Source organism: Phoenix dactylifera, chromosome 6 (genome assembly GCF_009389715.1).
Source record: "Phoenix dactylifera cultivar Barhee BC4 chromosome 6, palm_55x_up_171113_PBpolish2nd_filt_p, whole genome shotgun sequence".
NCBI lineage: Eukaryota > Viridiplantae > Streptophyta > Magnoliopsida > Arecales > Arecaceae > Phoenix > Phoenix dactylifera.
Window position 1 is genome coordinate 5651408 of NC_052397.1, and position 20237 is coordinate 5671644.

The 20237-nt window shown below is 36.9% G+C and overlaps 1 protein-coding gene across 2 annotated transcripts; it reads right to left on the minus strand.

Annotated features, from left to right (window-relative positions):
* Positions 1 to 539: 539 nt before the first annotated feature.
* LOC103720217 (cullin-3A-like) lies at positions 540 to 12571 on the minus strand. 2 transcript variants are annotated; one of them, XR_003388087.2, is made up of 3 exons: positions 12153 to 12569; positions 1693 to 3789; positions 540 to 1465 (listed from the first exon to the last, which is right to left on the minus strand). XR_003388087.2 is itself a non-coding variant. In XM_026809658.2 (2 exons), the coding sequence occupies exons 1-2, from the start codon at positions 12311 to 12313 to the stop codon at positions 1749 to 1751; spliced, it is 2202 nt and encodes a 733-aa protein (XP_026665459.2). In that variant the 5' UTR covers positions 12314 to 12571; the 3' UTR covers positions 1578 to 1748. The 2 variants fall into 2 exon arrangements, 1 of the variants encoding a protein (XP_026665459.2); XM_026809658.2 differs by lacking the exon at positions 540 to 1465 and having other exon boundaries at positions 1578 to 3789; positions 12153 to 12571.
* Positions 12572 to 20237: the final 7666 nt, after the last annotated feature.

Sequence of the window (20237 nt, forward strand, 5' to 3'; positions counted from 1 at the left end):
CGCGGCCGTGGCGGATGGGTGAGCATTCAACTAGGATTTATATTGCGACACCCAACCCCAATTATAAGAAAAAACATCTAAATGATACATTTACTGGTTCGACGACAAAAACTACGTGGAGTTAGCTTTTTCCCTCCTCCAGTGAACAGTGACGAAGCTGTGTGAAACATGCAGCGATGCATTTATCTAGGTTCTAAGATCATGGACAGCAAACACTGGGTGGACCAGTGTGCCGACAATCTTGTCAATGGTCTCTTGATGATTGCATTAGAAAGTCTGTATCGAGTTATTTGGGAAGGCAAAATTTTGTAATACCACGAGCAACGAGAAAACTGGTCTGGGCAAACTTCCAAATGCCACCGCATCCGACGAGGAAGTGGGGAACGATGTACAATTCGGAGCTGCATAAATGTAGACCCGACCTTACATTAGTCAACAAATAATGTCTCATGAGGAGTCCATTTTGGATTTAAATTATATATCTAGAATGTATTTGATTTGCGGCCAAAATCAAAATTAAAATTAAAATTAGAATGAACTGAAATAAAAATCGAATGCATTTAATTCATAACTAAAATTAGAATCGCAATGATTACATTCCCTACAAGATTAAATTTTCGAGATTTGGGATACCATGGAGGAAACATAATTTTCAACACCGAAGCCAAATCTTCAGATAAAATAGTCAGCCTAGAATAAACCAATGCCATTCCGAGATCTATTGCTAGGCAATCATATCCTGCAATAAGATGTGCCGATCAAACCAAGCTGTACCTTCAATCTCTGCAACAATGTCTCTTGCGGTACTCAAAATCTTAAAATGCAACTCTCCATGAGCTCCTGTATTATTTCTCTACTTCCAACAAAGCAGCAGGGGAAATGTTATTCCCACCCTCAAAAACTCTCTGCATGCTCCATTGGCAAGTGAAAGCTGCCCCAAAGCGATGGCTGGCATAACGCGACCATGGATCTCGGATCACAAGAACAAGCTCAAACATATAAGCAACCACAATGCAGCGTCCTCTCCGTAGTTTGACCACCCACTACATGCAGGTAAGTCTCACAATTACGTACAGATCAGTGTAGCTTATAGCCAGGGATAACTCTTTCATTGTTCACAAATATCAAAATGAAAGGTATGATTTTCTTCATGACAAGTAACATTACCTGATAATAAAGAACCCACCAAAAATTAACTTACATTTTCCAAAGACAACTGAGAAGAGAACAGTGTTCCCTCTTCTAACCAAAGACAACTGAGAAGAGAACAGTGTTCCCTCTTCTAAAATCCCCACCGCCACTGCCGCGGGATGAAGCAGAGTGCTACAATGAAACCAGTCTGAGAGCAAGGAGGTGCGTTCCTCTCCCAGATTTTGCCGAAGAAGTATGGTTGTGCACACATTATGATTCAGCTTTAAGAAATTAATGTTGGCCCTCCCATGTCCCAAGCATCAAAGATTTCCATCTGAAACAGGAAATGTAATAGATGGAAACCAACTTACAGAAACATGGCAGAGCATTTGATTTTGATGGGAAGAGAATAAAACAAAACTAAATTCTGCTGACGTTACGAGAAGAACAGAAAATGCAAGTAAAAATTTTGTATTTCATCAGAACAGGTCAATGAAGCAAAAATAAGAAGCAACATTAGCAAAGCATTTTGACAAATACATCAGACAGCATTTATCTTACCAAATGCATTTTAATTGAAAAGTAGGGCCTCAATCCACAGGACATGCATGCGAGAATCAAGCAAGATAGCGATACAGTTTCCTGTCTGCTTTGTCCCTTTCTAAAAACTCCCGCTCAATGAGAGATTCGATTCGTTTCTTTATCACAACAGGATTTGGCAGGAAACGGGACTGCAATTGAGTGGTAACCTCAGTTACAATGCTGTTATGATCTAAGACCCTTCTAGATTTCATTATTCTCACAATAGCTGCCTCAATCTGAGGCTTTCTGTCTTCCTCCACTCTTTGGCGAGTCTCGTGCTTCTCTGGCTCTGACTCCTTCTGTGCCACCACTGTCCCTATCTTCACCTTGATAAACTTGCTCGTAAACTTATCATTGAAGTAGAAGGCATCATCCTCTGCAATGTCCTTACTCATGGGCTCCTTACGGAGAACATTTTTACCCTTGACACAAGCAAGAGACTGAAGACAACGCTTCAGATCAGAAGCCGGTATTTCTGTTGCCTGCTCAATTTCTCTATAGCTTAAACGATCCGCAGAATTGAACAACATGAGGACACACATTTGGTAAGTAGAAACATTCAACTCATGCTTCTGACCCTTCCCAAAGGTTGCTTTTATATCTGCTGTTCCCATATTTGTTTGCCATGTCAATCTCCGTCCGGTATGAGTTCCAAGATAATATGCACGAAATTTCTCACACACACCAAGAATTTCTGCTGGAAGGTTGCATGGGGCACTGGGCTGCGTCGGCCAAGACCCAGTGGTGAGAACTTGGACAGCCAGAGTAGGGCCATCTCCTGTCTCAGAATACTGACTGGCATAGAAACCTTGCATGGTGTCTTGTGATGTCCTCATATCTGTAAACATACCTTCTAGTTTAGATGTGAACTGATACCCACATTCAGTCTTGAGCTTGACTATCATACTTCTTTCCGCATCATCAGAAACAGTCTTCCCAGAAAGAAGTCTTTTTGCCAAGTGCTGCTTGTAATATTTCTCAAAGACATCCTTCTCCTGCAGGTACCGAAACAGCATCATCACTTTGTCCAAAACCACCTCTACATCCTCTTCAGTGACCCCCTTGAGACCTTTACGAAGCTTATCATCAACATACAAGGATATAAACTCAGGAGACCTGTTATTTAGATTAATAAAATATTCAAATGATGAGTTCAAAGCATTCTGGAAGGTCTTGTCATTGTTAAACGCAATGCTGATGATCTTATCATGTTTGTCCTTCATATCCAAGAGGCGTTGAACAAAGTCCACAGGATCCCTCAATCTCTCTGGATCACTTACCAACTGTTTCCCAGTTTCTCGAAGGTGAGATGTCATCACATCTCTGATCGTCAAAAGCCCTCCAGGAACTCGGTGAAACAAGTTGTACATTCTGCTTAAGTCTTCATACTTGTCATCCACAAGCATATTTACAAGACCAGAATTCTCCATGTGGACCAACCTCTGCATGTGGTTAGCGATCATCTCTTTCTCCACTACACTTGTTATTTTTGCCTCGCTTTTAGCGTCTAAGTAGTGTGAAACTCGCTCCATCTCTTCATTAAGCCGCCTCTCAGCTTTCTTAAGGTAATCACCACAATCACAGCACTCGATGAATTGCTGGGACTCACCACTGTAAAAACTAGCAGAGACCTCTAAAAATGGTCTCTCAAAATCTTCTTGATATACCGAAGATCCCAGGTCCATTAACATCTTTGTAATGTTTCTCATCAACCCCCGGTTTATTACTTCACCTGTCCGCTCTCTGTGTATGAGGTCAAGGAGTGTGTCAAGCAACCTCGTCTGGATCTTGTGGGAGTGAATGATGTTATCCTTCCACAGGTTAAGTCCAAGCTCGTGAACAGGTGTCTTGCGATTACTCGGAACAAATGTCCTATCCATGTACATAAGTATGTCCCGAATCATCTGCAAGGCCTTGTTGTGATCCCCCCATTTTCTGTTGAGCTCCTCTAAAAATAAACCTCCCTGAGCAGCCTCTATTGATTTTGCTATTTCTTTTAGGTGCCATGTCATAGTGGTTACAAGGCCAGAGTACAGCTTTTCTCCATATTTGTGCAGCACCATATTGTAAGCATTCCTGAATTCCCAAGAAGAAGCTCAGGTTTTCACCAAGAAGGGGCTCAAGTACAGAATAATTATGACCAAAACCGCAACTCAATATAAACACAAATGAAATTATAAAAACCTAAACAATCTTTGGTGGTTGTGAATACAGATGCCAGTTCAGAGTGCAGGACATCATTCAGTAATCAGTGGAGTGGAGAAAGCATATGTGACATGAAAAGAAGCATCATCCTTTAATTAAAATAATATAAGTGGGATTTTTTTTCTAAGCAGCAGTATATCATAAAATGAGAAAAACATACAAAGTCTAAAAAAGATGGGTATTTCCACTCTTCCCCTGAAAATAGCACAAAGAAGAAAATTCAGACACAGGTCAAACTCCACACAAGCTTAGGATGACCGAGATGCAACTGATCTGTGCACTTCTAAATATTCGAGTATGCAGATTCCCATGCCACTAAGGCATATGCCACGTTGAAACTTAAATTCTATAAGACCCCAACATGATCATGACTAAGTTATAAACTTGCTCATCGGCCTCAAATGTGATACAGGTTAATTAGCCTCAAAGTTCCCTCTCAAATTCAAATACATACCTTAAAGTACAAGGCACTAAAACATGCTGCATCAATACGAACCCCATAAGGAAAAATGTCATACCAAGACTCTGCAAAAACCATAATTACAAGGCAACATCCAAATTTAGCTGGTACTCATCTCCCTGCATGCACAATTCTGACCATTCCAAACTGTATTTTCTAGAAATTCTAAAGCGTTATCATGTTGATTCCATTAAAGAGTTACATTGGCATGATATCCATGCTAAAACTGCTTTCTTTACCAGAAACCTCTATGTATATGACATTGTGGTTCAAATTTTACCTTGGTGTTTCAGTTATGTATGTTGGCAAGAAAATTGCCAACGATAAATGGTCTATAAGCTAAAAAAAGATCGTCTGTTTATCTATACAATCATGACAGCCACTTAAGTGGACAGAAAGGCTTTTATATTTGGAATAACAGTAACATTGTCAAATAACTCCATGCTGTACTTAGCACCTGAAAAAAAAAACAGTAGTAATCGGAGAATGCATGACTATATAGTATATACCATGTTCTTAGGAAAAACATTATGATATCAGACCTGATCAGTAACACTGAAAATTTTTATATATATAGATGTCAAATTGTTATACCACAAACCAAATGTACATAAAATTTGAGTTGACATTAGACAGCATTTGAACAACTTTTTTTCTTATGAATGCATTCCTACCCTAGCCAAAAAACAGCATTTCTGGAGCTATAAAGTATAGACTCGGCCAGTCTAATTAAACAAACGGAAGAGTAAAGTGGAACTTGTCAACTCTGGCCTCAGCTGACCCACCCTAAGTTGGAATTTAGCAGAAACACCTCAAAATTAGCTTGTTCCCTTTCAGAGCGAGCAGAAACGAAAATGGTAAGTTGAATACAGACAGCACTAGGAGTTGAAAGCTCCATGAATAGATGGAAAAAAAATTAACTTTGCAAGGAAAACAAACTCTACCATTTTGCTGCAGTGATTTAGAGGGTACAGCATGCAACCATGGGTTGCTCAGTACAGTGAATAATCTAACTTTAACTGTCATTACTAGAGAAAATCCAGTTATTTGAATGTATCAGTATGTGCAAGGAATGGCTTAATAAAGGAAAATTCGTAGTCAAGATGGTAAAGTAATTGATTCCAAATAGGTACTGAAAACATATGCTGTTAAAGATAAACTTCAATACAGAGCACATTGTCAATTATTTCCATTATTTATACCAAAGAAACTTTAGCTTCACTCTTTCTGCTCCTTGCCTGATCAAGGTGAGTAGCTAATGTCGTTTTTAGTCTGCATGGTAATTTAATGCAGCTGCTGACAGAACTAAGAACAAGACGTAATAGACGAATGCATTATTGCTCCATTAATGAATGAAGAAATAAATGAGAATACTCAAAACAGGACTATTGTAACAGAATTATAGTTCTGCAGAATAAAATTCCAATTAAAGGAAACTCAACCAATTTTGTTATATGAAGCATAATATTGTGCAACAAATATACCAGAAAAGGACAAGATGGATGCCATAGAGATGAGGATGTTTGGTGCGTGGTAAAAAATGAGAAGAATATAATTAGACATCAGTATATTATAGGAACTTGAAAGATGGTGTCAATGGAGATAACAATGTGAAGACCTTCTTAAATGTGGTCGGGTCATGTAGCATGTGATGCAAGTCCAGAGATAGCCCCGTAACAGTAAGGCTCTTGAGTTTAGTCTAAAGGTCAAAAAAAGGAAGGAAAATGTCAAAGATTCCTTAGGAAGAAGGTGTAGAGAGAATTTATTGACATTCCTTTTGGCATGGCTTGGCAACTTATCCTTGGATGTAAATGATCGCATGGCATATGGCAAAAGACTTTTTCATTGTTCTATTTACATGTTTCTGACTACACAAAAATACTACATAGGAGAAGTCGGACAATTAATGAATTCCAATAGAAAAGTTTTGCTCACTCATTTGGGACAAGCATCATGAAAATGTGGTCATTCAACAAAACAACATTAAAATTTGCCACCTCAAATATTTTCATGGTACTCTTAAGAACTTAACAATTAGCGAGAAGTAGAATTGAAAAATTAAAACAGATCTGTCCAATATCAAGAACCAAAGCAATGGAATTCATCCCCCAATCTAATGACTCCACTATCTCAGGAACTCATTGAGTACATAAAATAATCAAGAAGTCCTAACCTACATATGCAGCCACTTTCCATCTTCAGTCTATCACCTACCTCCTCCACTTTATGACAGCAAATCATGAACAATAAGCATTTGCGTCCCTCGAACAAGAGTGCTTTGCAACAATGAGACTGCACCCAGTCCAAGAGGATTAGCCATCAGAGATATCTACCAAAATTTCAAGAGCAACCCCTCCCACACAAACAAAGACATAAAACCCTAAAAAATCACTTTGATACTCTATTACACCTCTACTCAGATTGCCCATAGATGAAAACCCACTCAACATGAGCCTGAACTCCTAATCTAGTGGTCTTAGGTCTGTCTATTGGAAAAGAACAATAAAGCCAGCATTTCTCATCTTTTGCTAACCTGCCATCAGAAACAAAACTTCTATTTTATTACATCATGTCCATGAAATGTTGAACCTTGTTTTTCAAGCCAAAGCACATTTGAGTTTGCCTACTGTCATTCCTCTTATAGAGCCTCAGGCCCCCTAAAACTTTCGGCCCATCCCTTTCCCATCAATAATGTGCTCTTCTTACAAGTTCTCTCACATCTTCGCAGGGGACAAAAAATGGGTAGTTCATCATTCAAATTCCTGAAGGCCTTATCCCATTACCCAAGAAAAAAAATAGCTTTGACATATACTTTTTAAGTTATAACAAGCCCCTCATTCAATCTAATTGTATGCAGTGGATGCTTGTGTTGTCCTTGAGATTACCATAGTCATCAAGACCCAACAATTTGGTTGGATCCTTAAGATCATCATGACAGAAAATAACAGTTGACCTTGACAGAGTGAATCACAGAGAGGCAGCCTGCCAAAACCATGAACTAATTATTAATTCAATACTGCCCCTAGCTAAAGCATTCCTCAATAGAACAGTTTAAACCAAAAATAAATGGGAAAAGGAAATATATGGCAGAATAACAATTCACATTGGAGTTCAAAAATCATATAACTTGACAGGTTAAAATATATGGCTGGCAGCCAAACAAGGGAAAGTCTTTACTTTTGACTTTACAAATTCAGTATCCAAATCTTCCATTACTAAAACATTTAAAATGTTAGATGCTAACAACAATTCATCAATGTGAAAATACCAACTTGAATGGATAACTGAATTATTAATCAAAAAACTTCGTCAGTCTATCAGGGAGAGAACTGCTAAAAACACAGTCATTCCTGATACATCAAGGATCACTGCGTATACAATGTAACATGCCCCACCACATTCAAAAGCTAATCGTCACTTCTAGAGGGTCAACACCCTCACAATGATTGTACTAGAGATAGATGCACTTACAATTTCTGAATCACCCATTAATGCAAGCTCTTCTATTATCAATACCCAGTATCTTAGCACTCCAAGTTAAACTACAAAAACTTAAATCTCCCCCCACCCCCACCTTTATTTCTACTAATACATCAATTAGCACCATAAATGGACCAATTCCTTCCCAGTTTAAATTGTATAGTACACATATAGCCAAGATGGATTGAATTTGCAGGAAAGAATTTGGAAAATTTTGCAAATAACATAAAAGCAGTTCTTAATAGGAATTTTTGGCGATTGAGGACTCATAAAGCCAACATAGAAAAGTTGGAATAAGGCTTGTTGTTATGGTTATGGTTGCAGAATTCCATACTAGGCTTTCACTTTATACAAGAATTGTTGGCAGGCATGACCATCCTAACCCGACATAACTTTGCAAAATTACTTGAAAAAAGCAATCCATCTAATGGGATATTGGAATAGCATTAATGGAGAAAACTTTCGACATTTTGTACATTTAACTTGAAGATTAGCCAATGGTTTGTATGTTTAAGATCATGTGGATAAGCAGATTAGCCAACAAAAGCCCAATTTTTCCCAAATAAAAAAACCATAGCAGTACAATATATTGCATGAAACCAAAGCCTTACGTTTGCACAACCTTTTTTTTACCTCGATTTGCAAAATATATGGTGGTGTGTATGCATTATCTGAAATGTCATCCTCCCACATCTCTTCCTTTGATAAAATTCCTATGCATAAACAACTTCAAGAAATGTTTTCTCCAAGCCTCAACTTGCTTTCAAAACACCAATGAAATATATATCTTTAGTGCCCCCAAGACCCAATTCACTTGTAACTGGAAGCTTTGCCTTACAAACCTTTCTACTTGTCATTTTCAATTTCTTCATTTTCCTTTCCTTTTGTACTGCAAGACCCTTCAACATAATTTTTCCTTACCCACATTCACATGCGTATACCTTACTTTCAGAAGCTCGTCTCAAGATAACATTAAACAAAATGGTTGACTAAACTTGTATATGCATTCCTCCAAGTTGAAGGCATAAAGACAAGATAATAACACAAAGTATGCGTATCTGCTCAAAATAGAACCCAGTGACCAGAGGGGCTCAAGTTTGTTCTATAGAAACAAGAATGAGGTGGCAAGCTTAAAATAAAAAGTTGAAATCTGCGACAAGGCTTTACAAAAGCATTTAACAATATCGAATGTAGCAATTAATAGGAATAAATGGTCGAAATTACTCATAAAGACAAATTTAATTACTTAAGGCTTGATGGCAATCATATATGCTCTATTTGTGTATAAGAGATAAGGTATAGAGTTCTATTTAAATGCAGTAAAGAAAAATTGGTTGTTGACCTAGACATGAGATGCTATATATGACCGAATTAAGTTGCAAAGATTCAGTCAATACAAAAAATAGGCACTGGCTGCATGTTGATGGGGGGAATACATTTTGATCTTAAAGGCTCACCTAAAGGGATAAAAGACTACTGGGAAGGCCACTGCTCCATGACATCCGTATACTACTGGGAGAGTGTGGCTCCTATCAAGCCACGTATGTTTACAGGAAAGCAAACAGTGCTGCAGACTGGGTTGCCTCCTTTGCGGCTCACCACTCTGGAGACTTTCTTTGGGCCAACCACAAGTCTGTGCCCGAGCCATTGTGTGACCTCCTTTTTTCTGATTTTATTGGCCACATTCACACCCATTGTGTGTAAGCCACCATTGTACCAAAAAAAAAGAGATAAAAGAGAAGAGAGGTAGAAGCAATAGAGGAATAGGTATAAGTCCTTAACAAGAAATTTGAGGAAGTCTATTATAATGGACAACATGGCTATAGATAAGTGGATAAGCAGGAATCTTGGAGCTAACATAGGCTAGCTACTATGGTTATGGCATCAAGCATCGAAAAGAGTATACATATATATTCAAGCTTGGTGTGGCAGCATGATTGCTTGGATATGAGATGTGCGACCTAGGAACATAACGAAAACATAGTACACTTGGTGCCAATCAAAACTGCAATAATCAATGTTGCCTACCAAGAGCCAAAATTTATGAGATTAACTGAGAGAGTTTTCACTGAAAAATATAGATTCACATGAAGCTTTGCAACATATGATAATTAAGTCACAAGCCAACACTAAGCTAAAGCATGTACGCTTTGATCCTCTAGAATTGATGATTATATCAAATAAATAAATAAAAACTCAGCAATAGTAAAGAAAAGCATCTCCTGCACCCAATAGTATACTATAATTTCAGACTAATTGTTGCATTGGGTGCTTGTGTTTAATTGGACTCTTTGGCACATAGTTTTCACCCTAGAAATGAATGTGATTCCTTATATCAAAACTTGTCATCTAGCTCTATATGCTGTCTTTTCATGTCTAAGGGAGTTTGGAGGCTTTCTCCATATTGCATGTGTTTAAACCACAATCAATAAAGTAACTCTTCTCTGATTGTCAAACAGCATTTTAGGTTTCATAGCAGTCTCCTCTCTTGAAGTTGTGTTAGACAAGAATTGAGCACTAATTCTTGGGAAGTTGTCAGCTTGAGTTGTAGTCATGAAAATCTGTTCAGGACTCAAGTCTTCCGCAAAACCTGCTTGACATAGATGTTGCTCCGTTGTTGGCCCCATTTAGGTGGGAAAACACTCGGTATTGATGACGATAATGATTTTCAAAAAAGATAACAAAAACTATCCATCATGAGCAAATTACTTAATCTTTAAGGATATTATGTGATCAAAACATTGTTGAAAGGCAGCAATTTGATCAGATGCTTATGTTTATAGAAGAAACAACCACTACAACATTCTAATAAGATATGAGCATTATCGATGGATATCGAATCTAAAATACAAGCAGATAAGAGAAAAAAATATGCACTTTGGGGAAGCAGAGTCCTCCAAAACTGCCTGCTTTGAGGAGGGTAAAAACTTCCTAAGCTAAGCACATTTCAAATAGTTCTTCCATTCACTCCTACTATAACTCCTACTAACTAAAAATAACTGGAATTAACAACCAATAGCTACCTAGAATCACTATAATTAATTTATTTTACTTCTCATAAGAACCGAGGTTCAAACTCTTCAAGAAGAAGCAATATTGGAGCCACCATCATGCATGCAAATGCTGTCAAGAAAAAAGTTGGCCGCCTTAGCAGGGGTCTTTCTCCCAACCTTTTATCTTCACAAAACTCATTCTTTCATTAAACCGACAACCTTTGGCCTAAGAAGTGCTCTGTTACCAATTGACATATGTCCATTAAAAAATAAAATATAAAATAGATAAAAAGGAAGAAGTGCCCACTTTGGAGGGGAATGGATCCTCCAAAAGTGGCTAAAATTGAGGAGGGAAAAAATATCCAACAAGCCAGTCCTGATTCTAGACTATTTCATTCCCTACCAAGTCATAAAATGTCAATGCTAAGAGTATAACAAATGACCAAACATAAGTGGTAGAGACTGAAGAGAAAAAATACCACTCATATTCAACAAATAACTAATTTGCTTAGTTCTAGGAGTAGAGGGTGAGCCTTAGCGTAACAACAAGGTTACTCTATTGTGATCTGGAGATCAGAGGTTCGAAATATAAAAACAGCCTCTCTGTATGTGGGGGTAAAGATGCTTACATCTGACCCTCCCCAGACCCTGCAATAGCGGGAGCCACATGCCCAAGGCTGTTCTTTTTTCTAGGAGTTACCAATATTTGCTGAAATTGAGAAGCTCACAAATTAAAATAAAAAGTATAATTGAGGAAGACAAAATAGTTCATGCTTTTAAAAAAAAGTACTTCGAACGAGCCAACCCCATTTCAGGCTAGACTTTTCTACCAGGTCGTGCAGCATTTACTATATGTCGAATTTCCATACAAGAAATAACAGGAAACAAGTGACTCTAACTACAAATAACTGTAGATACCTAATTTCTTCAATCATGCAAATAACCAGTGCGATATTATAAGGAAATAGGGCAGTGTCAGCTTTCCAAAATTCTACTCCAGTAGGTTCGAAAGTACCAAGCAGTTTCAAATCCTTAAAAGAATGTTCGTCTCGATAGTGAGAGGAAAAATAGAACCGCTAGGAAACAATAGAAAACAATTTATAATTCAGCAATCCACCATGAAATCAATGAAGTTTCCTGATCTCCGATTCCTATAAAAATCTACAGACCCTAATAGATCCAACAGACAAACTAGTTACCAATTAACACCAGAAAACATTGAAACAAAGCATACAAATCAATACGGAATTGGAAAGTCTCGCGAGAGAAATGGATGAATCGGACAGGGGAACAAACCGAACCTATAGAGTTCCTCGAAGCTGAGGCCGCTGGCGTTGTGATTATATATCTCATGGATCGCGTGCTCCAAGATCTTCCAGGTCTTCTCGGCGTACTTGGGATCGACCTCGACCCGGTGCTTGAAGGCCTCGATCTTAAAGTTCCGCTTCTTCTGGGCGCTCATCGTCCCCGGCCGCCGGAGCCAATCCTCCCCCAAGTCGGGCGTCAGAGACCGCCTCAGGTGGCGCCGTAGCCAATTCTTCCGACCAAACCGGTCGCGAAGATAGGGCGGGAGCGCCGAAGGCCGCGTCGGATCGAGGGAGGGGGAGTTAGGGTTTCGGGAGATGGCGGGCGTGCGAGGAGGGAAGAGAATAGAAGAGAGGCGAGAGAGACGGGGTGGAAATTGGATAAAACCAAATGATCTCTTGTTTTAGTATTGTCCCCTGGCTTCTTTTGCTTCCATTCTTTCCTTTCTTGCGCTGCTCTCTTCCGCTCCGGTTTACTTCGCGGACGGGGTTTTCGTTCGGTTGGATTTGGTTCGGCGAGCGGCTCCAATCATGATGGGCCATGAATCGGATTCCGATTATCAGAGAGTTTAGAGACGAGCATGACTGATCAAGACCGTTTATTTGATCAAGGAATGATTTTCGGTGTAATTCGATATCTGATAAATATTTGCATAAAATTTTTCTTTAAGGGCTCGTTTGGTTCGCGGGAAAAGAAGGGGGGAAAGTGTGGTCAACGGGAAAGTAATAAAATGCCTCTTGTTTGGTTGGAGTTTTCAAAGGAGAGAGAAGGGAAAGTTGTATTCCCATGGGAATGTGATTCCCACATTTCATAGGAAAGTCTTTCCCATGAGAAACATGGGAAAGTTACTTTCCCATGAGGCGGGAATTGCTCCATTTTTACTTTTTCCCAAAAAGTCCCTTCAACATTAAAGAAGCATTAAAGAGGCATTAAAAACCTAATTTTTATTAAGGGCATAATAGGAATTATATATAACTTTCCTAGGAAAGTGGATGGCCAACCAAACATAAGCATCTTGGAAATTTGTCACTTTCCCATGGTCAACCAAACATGTCAAAAGTACTTTCCTAGGCATCCTCTTCCTATGAATTTGTTTCCCAGGAATCATATTCCTAGGAAGGAAAATGCTTCCCGCGAACCAAACGAGCCCTAAGCGTGAGTGTTCATTGATCAATTTATTTAATTTTTTGGTAATACAAGCACATGCAACACATATTTAGAAAGATATATAAAAGTTAAAGTGTATATTTAGAAAGTGCAAGCCGCCAAAGTTATTTACCAGCTTGTAGTTAGAAAACCTATGACAACTAAAGACACCTATGACTCCTCAGCATCAACTACATCCTAGATAATCTTTTTCACTTAGGGCTTGTTTGGTTCGCGAGAAGTATTTTCCTCCCTAGAAATATAATTTCTAGAAAAAAGATTTCGAGGAAGAGGATGTCTAGGAAAATACTTTTGGCATATTTGGTTGACCATCGGAAAGTGACAAAGTTCTAAAATGCTTATGTTTGGTTGACCATCCATTTATATGGAAAAGTTATGTATATTTTCTATTATACCCTTAATAAAAATTAGGACTTTGATGCCTCTTTAATGCTTATTTAATGCTGAAGGACCTTTTTGGAAAGAAATAAAACTAGAATAATTCCCGCCTCATGGGAAAGTTAAATGTGGAAATCATATTCCCATGGAAATACAACTTTCTCATCTCTCTCCTTTGAAAACTCCAACCAAACAAGAGGCATCTCATTACTTTTCTGTTGACCACACTTTCCTCCTTTCTTTTCTCGCGAACCAAACGAGCCCTTAGAAGCATCCACCCTCGTTTCTCAAAGAAAACTTTGTTAGTAGTAGAGAAGGTGCAAATTTTGTGATCACATGCTCTGATTCTAGATTTATTGCTGGAAGATTTCAGTTATGCAAAGTTCATCCTTAGAGCTGACTGTATTCATATTAAGGGCGACTCAAATAGATTTTGAGGCGGCCCCAACTTGTGTATGGGCCTCTTTTACTAATAGATGTCTTTAAGATCGCTACGAGTTGCACTGTATTTTGAGTTATTTGTATCTATCCAGAGATGAATAGTATTATGGATTGGGTAGTTTTCTACGCGGCCAAGCACTCTGGTAACACTCTTGGATTGATTTTGTATCTATTCATTCTCTATTTTGCGATATATTTTTTTTTCCGATTTTATAGGTTGCATGCATACTAAAATAGTATTATATTTCCATTCTACCAAAAAAAAGTACAATTATGAATCCTTAAAATATATTTATATAGATTGAAATTAAAAATAAAAAATGAAAAATAGAAACATGCAATGCATGTTTAAATAGTTAAAAATAAATTGAGAACACGAATTAAGTTACTTTGTAATTTCTTCTTTCCATGGGGCCAATTTCTCACATTTTCCCTCATTTTTTTGCCATTGAATTATTATAAACAAAATTATTTAAAGTACATAAGTTGAATATATAAAATCTAAAATCAAAATAAAATAAGAAAGAGAAAGAGAAGGGAGGACTGGAAGTTGAAGAGAAAGAGAGTTGGGGCATCTCTAATGTGATAGAGCAAGTTAATATTTTGTTAAAGGTGAAGATAAAAGATATAAAACTAAATTTTGGTTTCGAGATAAGAGATAAATATACGTGAAGTCGTACTTCTTCTAAGATACAGCATAGTCTTCTTTCATTCCATAACATATATATGTTATGGACCTTCTAGTCGCCTAAATTCTAATACTATGTAGCATTATACTTAAGCGGAAATTGATATTTATGCATATTGGTGCACAAAGATATATGTGGGCTCTTTATGATTCTTGCATGTAAATTTTATCCTGTAGTATTGAATTCAATTAATGTGCAAAATTTATATCACGGTGCCTCAAATATGTTTTTATCAACTTTTGTTATGGTATAATTACAAATTCTTATCAGAATTTATCTGTATATCATGAGCCCAAACATCAAAAGGAAGTGGCCAAGAGAGGCTGCAAATTACATGAGAGGGGAGGGGTAAAAATATACGACCAAGTGGAAAGATAGGATACAATGAAGTAAAGTTTTAAAACAACCATATAAAATTCAACATGGATGACACAATGCTATGCATATAATGAAGTAAAGTTTTCCATGAGAATCTTTTGTTAATTAGAAATGACTTCAGTCTTCAAAGCAACCATATAAAATGATCGTTTAAATTGTGAGTATATTAAAAGATGGTTGAAGTTTGTAATAAGGAACTTTCAAATCTGCTTGCATATGTGGAAGCCATGAAAAATACTAAAGTTTATGTCGCAAAAAATGAGTCTCAATGTATTGACCAGAAGCAAGCTTAAAAGTATGGATTAATTTTCAATTGATTCCGATAGAATAATTTCTTATGTAGTTAAGCATGATTTAGATCATTGATAAATTACTCTTAACTTTTCTAAGTGCGCCATTAATGCTCTAACCAATGTTATTTTCTACATTAAAGAGAAAAATTATTTTCCTCAAGATCTCATCTGAAGTCATGAGCTATCTTATAGAGGCAAGAGAAATATTTTATTAAATTGAATGAGTTATTTATTCTCTATGGCCCATCTACATCTTTTTTTTTTAAGAAGGAAAAGATATGTGCGAGCTATGAGAATTGAAATGACCCATCGAATTAATACATATTTATCATGACTTTTTTATGCAAGAATGTTGTCACATCCACTTACATGCTTTTACATGATGACTCAGCAGTTCATGAACAAGTAAAACCTTCTAAAATGCATGCCCATCGCATATCAATGATAAAGCATCCTAAAACTCATGTTTTGCCACGTTAGTGTATAATACGGGATGCACACACATGTACATGTTATTATACATGTTATTATAAATAATTTCAGTAAATAAGCAATTTATTTTTCATATATATCTTAAATTAGTTATTAGCATTTTGTTTGCCACCATCAAAGTGGCACAAGGGAAGCGTGGTGGGCCCATAACCCATAGTCCCAAGGGCGAAACCTGGCACTCGTAGAGAAGCTTCCATAATTTTGTTAATCTTATGATATTCTTTCAATCTTATTTTTACATTATTTTTTTCTTCTCAATCTTATTTCTAATAATATTTTATTTCTTTATTACGATCCTCCCCCACTGCATTCTTCTTGCCCTTCCCACCCTATTTTATTCCTTCATCTCTCCCTTCCCAACCCGCTGAAACCCTCCGTTCTGATATTACAGGGTAAAAGCTTTCTTTTATTTCAGTTTTTCTCGAATTAAAATTTTTCTTCTAATTTTTTACCTTTTCCCCTAAAATCTTACTTCTTCAATTACACCATCACACTAATTCCTGCCTTGAATTGGTTCTCCCTCTTTCTTTTCTTAGATTATAGATATTTCTTGCTGTTTTATTTCGAAAAATCGGACCATCTAACGTAAATTAGTAATAAATCACTTATTTTACTCTACCAAGACAAATTAAAAGTCTGATTTTTAGAGTTGCTTGTTCTTTACACAGTGTTAAAGAACATGACTTTTTTTTAATCTTATTTTATTCTTTTAATCTTATTTTTATATTCTTTTTTCCTCCCAATCTTATTTTTAATAATATTTTATTCCTATCCTCCCCCACTCCATTCTTCTTGCCCTTCCCACCCCATTTTATTCCTTCATCTCTCCCTTTCCACCCCGCTGAAACCCTCCGTTCCGACATTGTATGGTAAAAACTCTCCCTTATTTCAATTTTTTTCAAATTAAAATTTCTCTTCCAATTTTTTACCTTCACAATCTTCTTCTAAAATCTCACTCGTCCAGTTACACCATCTGACCATCACACTGATTCCTGCCATGAACTGGTTCTCCTTCTTTCTTCTCTTAGACTATAGATATTTCTCGCTGTTTTATTTGAAAAAATCAATCCATCTAATGTAAATTAGTAATAAATCACTTATTTTACTCCACCAAGACAAATCAAAAGCCTAACTTTTAGAGTTGCTTGTTCGGTACGCAGTGTTAAAGAACATTACTTTTTTTAATCTTATTTTTATATTTTTTTCTCAATCTTATTTTTAACAATATTTTATTCTTTTATTTCGATCCTTCCCCACTCCATTCTTCTCGCCCTTCCCACCCTATTTTATTCCTTATCTCTCCCTTCCCACCCTGCTGAAACCCTCCGTCATGATATCACGCGGTAAAAGCTCTCTCTTATTTTAATCTTTCTCAAATTAAAATTTCTCTTCCAATTTTTTACCTTCACTATCTTCCCCTAAAATCTCACTTTGTCAATTATACCATCACACTGATTCCTGCCTTAAATTAGTTCTTCCTCTTTCTTCTCTTAGATTGTAGATATTTCTTGCTGTTTTATTTAGAGAAATCGGACCATCTAACTTAAATTAGTCATAAATCACTTATTTTACTCCACCAAGATAAATCAAAACCTAATTTTTAGAGTTGCTTGTTGTAGGACCTCTGTTTTGATATCATATTGAAATCACCACTTATCCTAAAAACTTAAGCTAATAAGATGAGATAAATTTATTTATATATTTTATATTTTCTTACATGTTTCGACATCACATAATGAAAGCTCTTCCTTATTTTAATTTTTCTCGAATTAAAATTTCTTTTCCAATTTTTTATCTTCACTATCTTCCCCTAAAATCTCATTTGTTCAGTTACACCATTACATTAATTCCTGCCATGAATTGGTTCTCCCTCTTTCTTCTCTTAGATAATAAATATTTCTCGCTGTTTTATTTGGTGAAATCAAACCATCTAACATAAATTAGTAATAAACTACTTATTTTACTCTACCAAGACAAATTAAAGCCTGATTTTTAGAGTTGTTTGTTCCGTACCTAGTGTTAAAGAGCATAACTTTTTTTAATTTTATTTTATTCTTTCATTCTTATTTTTATATTCTTTTTTCCTCCCAATCTTATTTTTAATAATATTTTATTTCTTTATTTCAATCCTCCCCCACTCCATTCTTCTCGCCCTTTCCACCCCGCTAAAACCTTCCATTCCGACATTACACGGTAAAAACTCTTCCTTATTTCTTTTTTTTTCGAATTAAAATTTCTCTTCCAATTTTTACCTTCACTTTCTTCTCCTAATATCTCACTTGTTCAGTTGCACCCTCACACTGATTCCTGCCTTCAATTGGTTCTCCCTCTTTCTTCTCTTAGATGATAGATATTTCTTGCTGTTTATTTAGAAAAATCGAACCATCTAATGTAAATTAGTAATAAATCACTTATTTTACTCCACCAAGATAAATTTGGACCCGTTCTATTTTTTCGGATTGGATTCATGCCAACCCAATCTCGAATTGATCTGGACCCGACCAACCTATTTTTTTAGATTAATTTTGAATTATTTACTAAAAATCCTGATCCGGCTCGATCCGAGTCGGGATTCCTTGACCCGCAGGCCCACTGCCTGTAGCCTTAGGCTCGCAGCTCGCAAGGGGAAAAAAATCAGCTTAGTTGAGAGGGCGTCTTATCAATCAGCCCACAAAGGGAAAAAATCAGCCCGTCTATTTCATCGCACCCAAGATACCGAGAGATTTTCTGTTGTTGCTGTGGTGTTCGATTTTAATTTTGGTTTCGATTTGGGGCCGTCTCTGATCTCTTTTATTCTGAGTCACCATCTTATTCTATATCTTGTCTCCTCTTCTCTAGGGGTTCGCTTCTTTTCGCTTATCCTCTCTATTCCTCCACCAAATATAGCGAGATAGAGGGAGAAAGAAGGGGAAAAAGGAACCACCGAGGTGGTAGCGTAGACGGAACGGGGCTTTGTTTATACCGGTGTGGCCCAGGTTTGAAACGTGCGGATGTTGATTAAATATGGGAATCGGATGCCCTCCACCTGAATGCACTTGATGGGAGCATTTCTGGTTCGTTGGTACTGAGGTGGTGCTGGGGTGACATACTCACACATGAGTAAAGGCCCTGTTTGGGGAAGCTGTTGGCAGTAGAGCTGTTGAAAGTAAAGCTATCTGAAGTAGAGCTTTTATAAAAAGCTGTTTGCTGTTTGGTAACTACATTTCTAAAGTGCTGTGGCACTTTAACATGTATTTGGTAAACAAACTGAGAAAGTACTTTTATATAACAAAATTACCATAAACAACATTGCATAGTATTATACAACAGAGCATAATAAAATATAATATATATTAATACATAATATACGATATAGTATAATATTACTGCAATATAAAATAATATTATTATAATATAGTAATATGACATTGTATAGCATAGCATAATAGTAATATAATTATTAGAGTAAATTAATTTTTTATAATATAACATAATATTAAATTATTCAACATAACATATTCATGTATTATTATATAATATAATATATATTATATTTATAGTATAATACAATAATAAAGGTTTAAAATATTATAATTATTAGTGTAAATTAATTTTTAACCCTTCTAATGACCATTTATCTCTTTAACAAATTTTCTACCTAGGTGATAAAATTGGTTAAATGATTACTAATATTTTTATTTATTTATTATTTTATCTCATTTAAATATATTTATTTATTATCTTATTTATTTATTTATTTATTCGTTCACTTATATACATATTTATTTATGCATTTATTTATTAATTTTTTCTTTTTTTCCTTTTTTCCCTTTTTTTTTCTTTTCTTTTTTTTCTTTCCCTTTCTTCTTTTTCTTTCCTTTTTTTCTCCTTTCGCGAGGCCGGCGGCGCCGGAAGGGGGCTGGGACGGCGGGCCACGGCGGCCGCGGAAGGGGGCCAGGACGGGGACGCAGCGGCCATGGCTGCCTTTTCCTCCCCTTCCTCCTTTTTTTTTTTTGTTTGTTAACCTCCCACCGCCCAACGGCTGGGGTGCATCGCAGCGGCGAGCCGGACGTCGGTGCCGGCTCGCCAGAGCGACAGGCCATAGCGGCGGCCAGGAAGGCGGCCCCGGGTGGTGGCTGCCACCGTGGGCAGCCACGGGCTGCCTCCCAAAATGTAGAAAAAAAAAAAAAACATGGGCTGCAGTGTTGAGAAGAAGGAGATAGAGAGGGAACAGTGAGGGAGAGGAAGAGGCGTAGGATGAAAG

Coding starts and splice junctions, on each gene's coding strand:
- LOC103720217 (XM_026809658.2), bottom strand. CDS start 12,313: ATGAGCGCCCAGAAGAAGCGGAACTTTAAGATCGAGGCCTTCAAGCAC. Junction 3,790..12,152: donor AGCTTCGAGGAACTCTATAG/GTTCGGTTTGTT, acceptor TTGGGAATTCAG/GAATGCTTACAATATGGTGC.